Below are 12617 nucleotides of genomic sequence, written 5' to 3' on the forward strand. Positions count from 1 at the left end.
GGAAGAGGAGGAGGAGGAGGAGGAGAAGGAAGAATACAAAATGGCCAAAATTGCCCACTTTCCTCCATCTCCCTCTTCTCTTTTCCTGATGCTAATGGCATCTCTCTACAGCAAGCCGAGGAAATAGCAAAAAAAAAAAAAAAAAAGGAGGGGGGGAGAGATGGAAAGCATTGGAAAACAAAACACACAAAAAAGGCGATGGACAGAATGGAAATCCTGGAACGAACCAAGCATCAACCATGCAATGAGGAAGCTACGTCTGTGTGTGAATTAAAATATAATGTGTAGGCAATCTCCCCCTCTCATTCTGCTCCTCTCCAGAGGCTATCTCGAATCCTCTGGCTGTGAATAACGTACAGATTGCTATTCGCCTAGAGGTCACTCTCTCCTTATTACTGGGAAGGGATCCTTGTAACTGATGGAAGGGACGCCTGTCAGTAGAGGATGAACGAACGAGGCACTTTCTTCCCCCATTTGGTGCAGAGCAATGCAGCTCTGTGGGCTTTTACTCTGAATAAACTCCCCTTTGTTGCGGGGGGGGGGTTGCCAGTGAAAAGAAGGGAGGGGAATAGTTTTGCCTTAATTCCTGGGAAGTTTCCACTGGAAAGACTCTCGCCATGATGGGAGACGTTCCTGGCCTCGCTGGTTCTTTCCAATTAAAGGTCACCGCAGATCCGAGCGTTGGTGCCAAGGCTGAACTGCTAGATGGGAGTGCATATATTCAATTCCAGGCAAGAGCTAGCATTAATGAAGCATTAAGCTCAAGTAATCAAACTCTGAAATGCAAAGACAAGCAGCACTGTAACCAGAAGCCTGTCCAGTTCTACTCCCTCTCCTATCATTTGAGAGGAAGAAAAGGGAGGGTGGCTAAAGAAGCCTGGGTCATTCAGAGGTGGACACCCTTCAACTTTGATGAATTGGCCCTTGGTTTGGTTTGGTTCTGCAATCCCCGGAATCACATCTGACTAAAATACCCAAACATGGCAGTCCAGTTTCGCCCCCTTTTGAGACAAGAAGCGCATAGATTGTGGAGGTAGTCGCCTGGTGCAAAAGGTCAGGTCAGGTCCAATTAAACTGATTTATTGCTACTCCTGTCTACCCACAGAAATCTTCTCAACTGAGGATTAGCACCATCTTGGCGTTAAATAACGGTCAATGGCGCTCAAGGGAAATTGGAGTTGATTCACTTGTGATTATGTAGGGATTCTAGGCTGATGCCTCTTTTATCTCCGCCCCCAGGTTCTGCTACTCCTTCTCTTATGGTAGTCCTTGATTTACGATCACAAATGGGACCAGAATATTTGTTGTTAAGCAAATCATGCACTCTAACTATGGTTAGTTCTTCCTTTTAGAACCTCTCTCAGAGTCCCATCTGGGTTTGGCTCTTTGATCTAAGATTTCATGGATTTTTTTTATTATAATGCTTAACAATATATCTATAGATTTTTTTGAAGCGTTATTTCCAAACTTCAGCCAAATTTTCCTAGTTTAAGATATGGGAGACTGAGCAGGACTTTGGAAGAAATGCGTATCAACTTTCTGATCAAGTGAATTGGGTTTTTCTGTCTTTTATTTTATAAGACACAGAAAGAGTCTCATCTGAAAACAAATTTCATAAAGAAGTGCTTGAAAACCACCCGTTCTCTTGCTCAACATTCTCTTTCATTTCAACAATGTATTGCAGATGCAGAGAGAGAGAGAGAGAAAGAGAGAGAGAGATGCACTATGAAATTTGTAAGCTGGACACTCGTTTTCTCAGTTATGTCAATTATTACTGCAGATATGTAGACTCCTTCCTTAGGCGAAGGTTAAAAAAAATTAAAGAATTAAATGACCTGGATCTCATTTGTGAGCTAGCAGATCTGAAATGTCCCATTGGAAAGAAGGAAAAGCTGCCAGATTCAGATCAGGAATGAGTCAGATCATATTATCTAGGGAGGGAAAAATGGATCCCCTGTTATTTAAAGCATTAAACGGTTCCTCAGATATCATCTCTCTCATCCAGCATATAAGACAATATTCTTCACGGTCAATCCGCAAGAATCAAACACAATTGCTGCAGATAGAGAGAGATTAAGATTTTTGTCGGGTTTTTTTAAAGGCTGGGAGTTTCTGCCAAAGAGAAGCACTAGGAGAAGCGTGGCAACCAATTTAAGGGAGCAGAGACAGCTTCGTGCAAGGGGGGGGGGGGGTAAGAGAAAACTTACAAGCTGGGTAAATGTGCACCCTGCCACATTGGGCAGTCAACCGTATTGCTCAAAACCTGGTGTGTTGTGTGCCACAAGGCATCGCTTCTTCCAAAGGTGGGGGGGGAAGAACCATGTAGATTTTAAACAGGCAGAAAATCAAGGGAATTAGCAAGCGACAACCTGTTTGTGTTAGGAGTTTTGGTTGCGGAAAAACAAGGATGCTCCGGGGTATTTTTCCTAGGCAGGTGGCATTTAACAGTCTAGCTGAGGGGTAGGCAATTTTGGCTCTTTTATGACTCGTCGACTTCAATTCCCAGAATTCCTGAGCCAGCATGGGGAAACTATGGCCCCTTCATGACTCCTGGACTTCAACTCCAGAATTCCTGAGCCAGCCTGGCTCAGCTTGGAAACTCTCCCTTTCCCCTCAGCATGGCTGGCTCAGGAATTCTGGGAGCTGAAGTCTACGAGTCATAAAAGAGCCAAGGTTGCCTACTCCTGGTCTAGCTGGTTGTTTTCTGCAGTTCCTCATAAACCTGGCCTATTAATTGCTGTCATCTCTTTTTAATTCCTTCTAAGGCCTTCTTGTCACCATGCTTGTTTCCGTCAATTATGCACAGCCTGGGGTCTTATGGGCAGGCTCTCTGTGGCAAGCCAGTATCTGAGGTTGGTCTCTGCCAGGCTGAGGTGAGGAGAGTAGCTTGCTGGTACCCTGGTTGATATTCCCCACGAGATTAGAAGGGAGAATTGGGGCTTTAATTGCAGGAGGCTGACTCTGTAAACCGCTTAGAAAGAGCTGGAAAACACTGTGAAGCGGTATACAAGTGCTATTGCTATTCCAACAAGCAAAGTCAGCGAGGGAACCAGATTTGCTTAGCAGCCAGAGGATTCATTTGAAAAACTGCCATTATTCGCTGAACAATTGTGGCAAAAAAAAAAAAAAAGTCACAGAATCTAATGTAACTCAGTTTAACAACCGCCTTGCTTGGCAATGGAATTTCCTGATCCCCATTGTCGTAAATCAGCGGTTCTCAACGTTTGTGTGACGGCGACCCCTGTCACACAAACGTTATGGGCATGCGCGGTGCGGCGCGCCCCCGGAGGCGACAAAATGGCGGATCGCCGCGTTTGGCGACCCCACAAAAGAGGTCGGTCGACCCCAAATGGGGTCGCGACCCATAGGTTGAGAACCGCTGTCGTAAATGGAGGATTAGCTATTTTATTCTTTTGACTCAGCGTGTCACAAGCAAATCTGTTAAAAGCCCGATCCAGGCGTTATGACGAAATACGAAAGACAAGTGAATTTTTGACTGACAAGCAACTGTTATTCTTGTGAGTCGGTGGCATTTCGTTTTACTGGTTTGTCCTGCTTGTTGGTGTGTTTGTTTTTCCGCTCCTTTGCTTGCTGCGTTCTCCAAAAGCGGCTCCCGTCTCAAGGATAACGAGAGGGCCGAGATGGATGTCGGCACTTGACACTCGCACAGCTAAACCCAATAAGACCCACGTCAGAGGCAGCTGGCATCTAATGAGCTTCAGGACGGAGGGTGTCAAACCCAAGGAGGAATTTTACAGGAGATGGTTGCCAGTTGATATTTTGCAGGGCACTGATTGAACTGGCTCTTAAAAGTTACACACACCAGTTGCAGCTTCCTGACCTTGTGTGTGGTCGCTGTTGGCGAACCTTCTGACAAGCAAAGTCAGTGGGGCCAACCAGATTCATTTAACGCAGTGGTTCTCAACCTTTCTAATGCCGCGACCCCATAATACAGTTCCCCCTGTTGTGGTGACCCCCAACCACTTATACATCACCGGGTGCCAGGGGCGTGGCCAAAGAAAAGGGGAAAAAATGGCGGACAGCCTTGTTTGGCGACCCCCGTGAAATGGTCTTTCGACCCCAAATGGGGTCCCGACCCACAGGTTGAGAACCACTGATTTAACGTCTGTGCAATTTACTTAACCATTGCAGTGAAGGGTAAAGAAAAACGGTTGCAGGAATTGGGTACGGCCAGTCTAGAGAAAAGGAGAAATAGGGGTGACATGATGGCAGTATTCTAGTATTTGAGGGGCTGTCCCAAAGAAGAGGAGGGGGTGTCAACTTATTTTCCAAAACACCTGAAGGCAGGACAAGAAGCAATGGATGGAAATTAATCAAGGAGAGAAGCAACCTAGAACTAAGGAGGAATTTCCTGACAATAAGAACAATTAACCAGAAGAAGAGCTTGCCACCAGAAGTTGTGGGTGCTCCATCAAGAAGAGACTGGACAACCATTTGTCTGAAATGGTATGGGGTCTCCTGCTTGAGAAGATTGGACTAGAAGACCTCCAAGGTCCCTTCCAACTCTGTTATTCTGATTCTGTTAACAACTATGTCAAAAACCCTTCTAAAATCGAAACGACTCACTTAAAATCCACCTTGCCTAGCAATAGAAATTCTGGTCCTATGGCAGGCTTAAGTCAAGGACTACCTATATATATAATTGAACTTGTTATAAGCAAAGCCCCAACCAAAGATACACAGATATCCAAGACAAGGCCCTTGGAGAAAACTTGCAATCTTTCTTCCTGTTTCTCTGGCACTGGAAGGCCAAAGAGCACGCTGATGTTCCTCGTATTACCTTGTCACTTTCGTAGCGCTTTTTCGGGAGGTAACAGGTTGTCTACTTGAGCATCAGAGACGATTGCTGGAAGAACTGATGCAGCGAGAAAGGCCAGATGTTAAAGATGCTCAAGGGCTGCTGAGTGATTTAGCGCCCTTCAGGTTGTGGCTAATTAACTCTGTGTTGCCAGAAGGATCAAAACAAGAAAAATATAACCCTGGGCTCTGGAAGCAGCCACCCAGCCTGCCTTCTTCCCTCTGAAAGTTGGATACCATCCCTTATCTCCTCACACGTAGAGAAGAAAGAATGATGGATGTGAGGAATTGGTAGAGAAGATGGGATTTCTTCAATAAATTGGTTGCAGGAATGGTGCCCAGAGGAGACCGGGGTGTGACAGATGCTTCACAATCTGGGATGCATATGGACCGATTGGCAATAATACAATGCTTGAGATGATATCTGGGCATCTTCTACATTCATAATTGCAGAAATGAACCTTCAGGCCATGCTCCCAACTTTCAGCAGACAGGAAATCTTGGTTTGCTGTCTGACGCCTGGATTTGAGAAGACGTTTCACTTCTGAATCTTTGGGAAGTATCCAAGAGACAACTCTCCAGCCAAATTGGAAATGGAGGGATGGGACCGTTGAGACCTCTTGCATGAAAGATGTGGGGGAGAGGACATTAGATCAATGGCAACAGGAATGTTGTTTGAATGCAATTTATTCTGGGAGTTGAAGTCCACAGGGCTTAGAGCTCTAAAAGCTGAAACTAACTTTGGGTTTCTTCACTGCACAGTCTGGAGAAAGCAGCAGGTCACTGGAGCGAGAAGAGATTTAAGTTCAGCTCCATAAGACTCCCAGCTTCTAAGTATTAGCACAATAATGAATTTCAGTCCTCACTTGGAGAGAAAAATATCATTGAAGGCTGTCAAATTAATTGATCCTCTCAGCATCTCCTCTTTTGTTTTCTGCCAGGCATGGCTTGCTGATCTGTTGAATCGTTTCCCAAGTCAACCTGCTATCCTGGAGGAGAAATTGAAGCGGGTGATAGCTGTTGAAATCAGAAAATGAAAGGAGACCTTTCAAATTGATTCAGCTAAAGGGGCTGTTGTGCTAGCTGTTTGATTGCTTCTGAGGCCATGGGTGGGTGGGTGGGTGGGTGGGTGGGTGGGTGGGTGGATGGATGGATGGATAGATAGATAGATAGATAGATAGATAGATAGATAGATAGATAGATAGATAGATAGATAGATAGATAGATAGATGGATGATGGATGTTTCATCTCCAATGTGCTTGACAGTTCACATGACCTACGGTTGAGAAGTACTAAAGGAGGTTGGAGAAAAAATTGCCTCCCCACTTCAAACAATCCTTCTCAGGCTGATGAACTGGCTGGCGCAAGAGATATAGAATTTCCGGTGTGCCTCAGAGACTTGGGAGTATCATCAGATCAGGGGGGCTGTCATCGTAATCTGGGGAACACTAATTTCTTTGAGATCTTCCAGGAGTTCTTAAAATGTCTGTCTCGGCATCCCTTTCCTTTGGCTCTGGAGAGATGGGAAATTAAAGTCCTGCAATTATCTGGAGAGCATTGAGTTGCCTGTCCCGGGTCAGGTCCGCCTGGTTTTCTAAAGGCCCAGAACACTGGTGGTGCAGAAAGATGTTATTGCAGAAGAAAAACTGCTGAGAAACCAGATTTAGGACACAACACCCCAACTGCCTTTTGCTTAATTACTTGGAACTCTCAAAGGGGCAATTAGGGTGGACGTCCTTGACATTTTTAGATTTCTTTTGCCCCTCTATTTGAAAATGGAGACTAAAAAAACAATGAAGAACGATTGCAAGAATTGGGTTTGTCTAGTCTAGTGAAAAGAAGGATTTAGGGATGACATGGTAGCAATCTTCCAATATTTGAGAGGCTATCACAAAGAAGGGGGGGGGTCAACCTATTCTCCAAAGCACCAGAAAGCAGGACAAGAAACAACAGATGGAAACTAAGCAAGGAAAGACGCAATCTAGGAGAAACTTCCTAACGGTGAGGACAATTAATCAGTGGAACAAATTGCCTTCAAAAGTTGTGGGTGTTCCATCACTGGAGGCTTTAAGAAGAGACTGGACAGCCACTGAAATGGTACAGGGTCTCCTGCTTGTGCAGGGGGTTGGACTAGATGACCAAGATCCCTTCCAACTCTGTTATTCTGTTAAAGCAGGGACTTCTTCCCTCTCCTTCTTTGTAGACCCACATCCTCTGCTCAGCGTCAATGACTTTGCTTGAGAGTGCCAAAGCACATATTGCTATTCTTGTTTCCTAATTTATGTCGAAGTTCTGCCTAAGGGCACGAAGCTGCGATGAAATCAAAAAACTTAGAACAGCAAAGATGACTAAACCTAGTGTGAACCACAGAGGAGATTTGCTACCCAGCCCAAGCAAGGGCATCTTCAAAAAGGCGATGCTTTGGAGAAGGAGGACAAAAACATAATTGCTTCCCTTCCTTGGGCAAAGTTCCTGATCCAAGTGACTCAGTGCTCATCCTTCTGAATGGAGATGTTGCTAGTCCACAGGGTTAACCCTGATCTAATGGTGCAAACATTTGCTTCCATTGAACCCCATTTCTTTTGTTCTCCAGCTACTTCACTACGTGGAGACTGTTTTTCTGCCACTCTTGTTTCCTCTTACAGGAACATGGGGGGAACTCAACTCAATGGATTAATCATCCCCTGCTGATCTTCTGTGCTATTGTGAAGCAGTTGTCACCCTTCCTGAGATGCCAGTCTCTCTTGTGTTCTCCTCCTGACTCCCGTAACCCTGATTTATCTTCACCCCCACGGTCTCTTTCAAAGAGACGAGTCTGTCACGAAAAACAAGGGAGTTGATTTCCAGCAGGCAGCAGGTGGAATGCGAGGTCTTCACCAGCCCACTTGTATCGTGAATCATGAAGCAAGTACTTTCAGTTGAGAGCTTCAACAAGGTTTTTCATCATTACATGCTTTTGTCCGGGTCTGTGTATGCATGCAAGGTACGGAAAAGGACAAGAAGAAGGCTAATGTTGGTGGAAAGATAACCAGGTATGGTATTGGTGGCTTCTTACTCAGTTGGTCTTCTTCACAGGAAGTATTTCAGCATCTGTGCAACACTCTGATTCTCTAACCATCAACCTGGAGACGTAAAAGCATCTCATTCCATGACAAAGAGGGATACCCTGGACCTCTTTTCTCAGAACAGCAGTGTGGAGTCTGCGGCCCTTCAGATGAAGCTGCATCATAATTCAAGTATCTCTAATCAACTTGGTTGGAGATCAGTTGTAGGTTGACAGCAGTCCAAAGAGTCATGTAAGCTTGGTTTTCTTTTCATCTCATTCTTTGACCCAAAGAACTTGCTTTCATGGTATTGTCATACAGAAATTGAGTGTGGCTTTCCACCAGGGTCTTAACTCTGATTCATCTTTTTCTGGTTTGCAAGCGGGTCTCCCATCCCCATCCTTAGAGTCCTCAGGATCAAAGAAGGATGTTGGTTTTCAAAGGATGACATGAGAAGAACTTAGGTTGGCCAGAAAGAAAATTGCTTATAAGTTCGTGTTGCTCTTTTCTGATTCCCCCCCCCCCTTTTTTTAATTCAATTTCCTTTTCCCCTTCCATCCCAACTCTGAAAAAAAAATAGCTTTTTCCTTATATTAGCTGAGAAATATTGTAGACAAGAAGTTAGTCATACAAGGTGCGGGAGGCTTAATGTAGGAAACACGTCTTTCTTTGATGGATAGAAAGCAAAGCATCCTGATTAGGGTTGCATTGTTGAATTGGCCTGGGGATGGAGATGTGTGTAGCATGATGTCACTTGAGACATCAAGACCTGCCAGTTGCTAAAATTTAGAAACCTCCCAATGTGCTGAGCCATCTCCCAGAACGGCCATCAGCCACATGTCCAATTTGTCTTCTTTTCTGCTTTCAATTTTTCTTACAACAATTTGCCTTTAATTAGAAATGATTGACTTTTTCCTGGGGACCTGCTATTTGGAGGAAGCTGATTAGAAAGTTGATATTCTGGGGGGGGGGAGGAGGTTGATCACAGTGTCTCCCCCCCCCTTTCAGAGTGTGAGGTTTAGAGCAGTCATACAACTTTTCAAAACCCACCTGTTTGAAACTGCAGGAAGTCTACAACTCCTTTTTGTGATGCCTTCTCACGCGCTTCTACTGTCTTGGTTCTTCACCACTTGGGAAGTTGGTCAAAAGATGGTTCTGGGAATCACAAATGAACATCATGGCTGTTTCAGGAATTCTTATAGCTGGGACATTTTTCTAGCAGTTTCACAAAAAAGCAACTTGGGTGGTAGTAGGTTTCTGACATATCTACCTATTTCAGCCCTTAGATGAGATGCGTTGCCCTTTAGAATGTACCCTGGTTGGCTAGCTGAGGACTCATTCTTGTTTCTTCTGGCCCCGTTTCATGTCAGTGGCCTTGAGTCCTGAGAAGAAGCTCAGTATCCAAACAATGTCAGAAATCAACAAATCAACCAAGAGTGTCCCAAATAATTGAAATGACCAGCAGATGTTTGGAGGCCCTGCTCACTTTACCTGCTGGAGAAGGCTCAATCAAAAAAAGGGGACCAACTCATAACCAGCTATCAACACACAGAAGCAATAAATAACATCTACAAGAAAAATAGAATTTGTGAAGACCACAAGGAGCCATCAGGATCTAAGCACAAACATGTCCTTTCTGCAGCTTGAATTATTTTGACCACATCTCGATTTCTCTCTCTCTCTCTCTCTCTCTCTCTCTCTCTCTCTCTCTCTCTCTCTCTCTCTCTCTCTGTATTTAGAGAGAGGCTGTTTTAAAGGGCTGTTTTTTGAGTTGGGCCACAGGAGAAACGGTTCATCTCCCTTTTTCCCCCTAAAAACATCCTTCCTCCCTGCTTTCCCCCCAGTCTTTCATTTTGTACATCAAGATTCCAGCCAGGGTTTGTCTGAGGAAGCAGTCTTGTGTTTCCAGAGACGACTGCTGTGCATGGACAGTGAGCTTGCTGACATTTAGAAAAATCTCAGAATCTTAAGCAAGGGGGGGGGAGGAAACCAACGGATTTTCCAGCGAAAAGGTCAAGGCTTTGGGGGGGGGGTTGTAAAACGAAAAGAAAGAAAATATTGCTTTAACATCAGTTTCGTGGTCTGCAACAGGATCTAAGCTGGGTTGAACTGGGGATTAGTAAATAAGAGACCAAACTTGGAAACAGAGCTGGAACAGCGGCGAGCAAAGAGTGTTGCCTTTGAAAATTGGATGGAAGGAAATGTCCAGAGATTGCCCTTCCAGAAGGAGAGCAGATGTGTTAAAAATTAGCAAGACATGATTTAACCCTGCGAATTTGGCCCCGGGGTCTGTGCGAAGTGGAGGTCTACGTGCTTTGATTTGAACTGGCAATGCTATTTGGCTCGCCGGGTGTAAAAAAAAAAGAGCTTGCTTTTTTTTTTTTTTTTTTTTTTTTTTTTTTTTTTTTTGAGGTCTTTTCATGTCACTGCGGGATTCTCCAGCAACTTCAATAACTGGAAGAGACTTCTGGGCATGACTTTCTGGAGGTGTTGGAGAAGGTCCTCCGAGATGACATGATGCATCTTTTGTGGCAAGTGCATGAAAACTCATGAGAGCCATTAAAACAGCTTAGGGGTATCTTAAGGCAGAAGCAGAAGAGCCTCAACCCTCATCAGTTTCATTCCAGGGAGGCAATCTCGATCTTCCTTTCGCACACAGAATCAATGTGGAGATCTTGCAACCGGATCAGCATGAAGAAAAACAAAGAAGGAACCGCAAACGACTGGATGAATAACCAGCACACCCCTGCCCTGATGATGTTACCTAGCCTGGTCCTGAAACATCTGCTGGTACAAGAAGCCAAGAACCTAACAGGCTGAAGACGACTACTTAACCAGGGTCAGGATCTGAGCTGAGTTGCAAATGCATCTCTGCCATTTTCAAATATTCATCTTTGCATTTATGTCTTGCCCTTCGCCTAGGACGGTGTTCCTCAACCTCAGCCACTTTAAGACAGGTGGACTTCAACTCCCAGAATTCCCCAGCTGGCTTTTACATTGAAAGCTCTGAATAATTTACCAGTTTCTAGTGTTAAAAGGAAGATGGATGAGGCACTCCTCTCCCCAAGGAGGGTGAATCTTGTCTTAAGCAGGAAGGCAGTTGTGCTAAAGGCTTCTCCAAAGGATGCCAAGAGTTGGCACGGCAAAATCGGAAGTCCACCTTGTCGCAGGCAGCCAATTGTGCATTAAAAAACATTCTGGCGGGATTAGAAATAGATTTTGCATTGGAGGGGACGAAGGCAAATCAGCAGCAAAGAATCTATTGCCTTACGTTTTTATTCTGAGCATTTTTGTTCATTCATTCATTCATTCATTCAACAGAGTTGGAAGGGACCTTGGAGGTCTTCTAGCCCAACCCCCTGCTCAAGCAAATCTTATATCATTCCAGACTGGTTGTCTAGTCTCTTCTTGAAAACCTCCCATGAAAAACTCCACAACCTCTGGAGGTAAACGGTTCCATTGATGAATTGTTCTCACTGTCAGGAAATTTCTCATTTCTAGATTCATTCAATTTCTATAGCCACCCATCTCAATCAATGACTCTGGACAGATCAGAATTTTTCGCCAAATTCTGGATTGAGAAGGGCCAAGCTTGGAAGATGTGTAGGACATCTACAAGCCAACAATGTACCACCTTCCACAAACCCTTCAAATCTTTTAAGCCTATCGCCTGCATTCAATGCGTTTTCTTTCATGCCAATTAATTCACAAGCAAAATCCAGTTATGGGAAATGTCCATTGGGTCATAAACTCTGACCCGTGGCGAGTTGTCGTAGACCCCTCCAGTTGGATTATCAGATCTTCCCAAATGAGGGAAAACCAGGAAGAAGAATGGTGAGGAGGAGGAGGAGGCCATTGATGGGTTAAGACAATCAATCTTTTGTGAGACAGGGATGTTTGCATATTGCTTTAGCCCTTGGGAATCGGCATCCTTGACAGATTGCCTTCTGCTGCGCTGCTCTGCTCGATGGCTCCTTTCAAGTTAGTTTTCAAAATGTTTTCCGCCTTCTTCCATCGCTGGGTAATTCATTATTCATCTGAGGCTGGTGTGCGGGGTATTGTTTGGAGACTGTGGAGATGCAGAAGCTTAATAATGGTCCAATTAAATTGTGTGTTGAACACCTGCCCAGCAGTAGATAACATTACCTTGATTGGAATCGGATAGCAACAGCAAACATGCTACAACATAAATACGGTTTGGGGGGGGGGGAAATGGTCTCAGTGGGTAAATAATGGTTTTCCTTTCCTTTCTCCTTACTTCTCTCTGTTTTTCGTTTTTTTTTTTTTTTCCGTGTAGACCTCCAGAACTTCGGGGGCAAAGATGCAGCTGCTGGAAACCGATTTTTCGCAGACGGTCCGTGACTTGATAGACCTTCACCTCCTGCAGCAGGACAGCATCCCTGCCTTCCTCAGCGCGGTCACCCTGGAACTCTTCAGTCGGCAGACCATGGCTTAGCCGCTTCGGCTGGGCCATGTAGTCCTTGCATCAGCTGCCCCTGGCTTGCAGGTGGAAAGGATTCGCAGGACCTCTGCTGAGGCACCGATCCGTTAAGATGAACCGGACTTTTTCTCTATTTCAGTTACTATCTGGGTATTTCAGGGCCCTGTAGCGATCCTTCAGTGTTTTTCCTATTTTCTGAAGAAGTAACCTAAAAATCCTTCCTTCCTTCCTTCCTTCCTTCCTTCCTTCCTTCCTTCCTTCCTTCCTTCCTTCCTTCCTTCCCTCCCTCCCTCTTTCCCTCCCTCCTTTTCTT

General features: G+C 44.9%; 1 protein-coding gene across 2 annotated transcripts in view; it reads left to right on the forward strand.

Annotated features, from left to right (window-relative positions):
- Window positions 1–12613, forward strand: part of MAD1L1 (mitotic arrest deficient 1 like 1) — a 236932-nt gene extending 224319 nt beyond the window's left edge. For both annotated transcript variants that reach the window (XM_039360495.1, XM_039360496.1), the window contains exon 18: window positions 12161–12613. In XM_039360495.1, coding sequence (XP_039216429.1) covers window positions 12161–12319 — 159 coding nt within the window. In that variant the 3' untranslated portion in view covers window positions 12320–12613. The remainder of the gene's footprint in view (window positions 1–12160) is intronic.
- Window positions 12614–12617: the final 4 nt, after the last annotated feature.

Source organism: Crotalus tigris, unplaced genomic scaffold (genome assembly GCF_016545835.1).
Source record: "Crotalus tigris isolate CLP2741 ecotype Arizona unplaced genomic scaffold, ASM1654583v1 scf7180000019173.45859301935:6455823, whole genome shotgun sequence".
Lineage (NCBI taxonomy): Eukaryota > Metazoa > Chordata > Lepidosauria > Squamata > Viperidae > Crotalus > Crotalus tigris.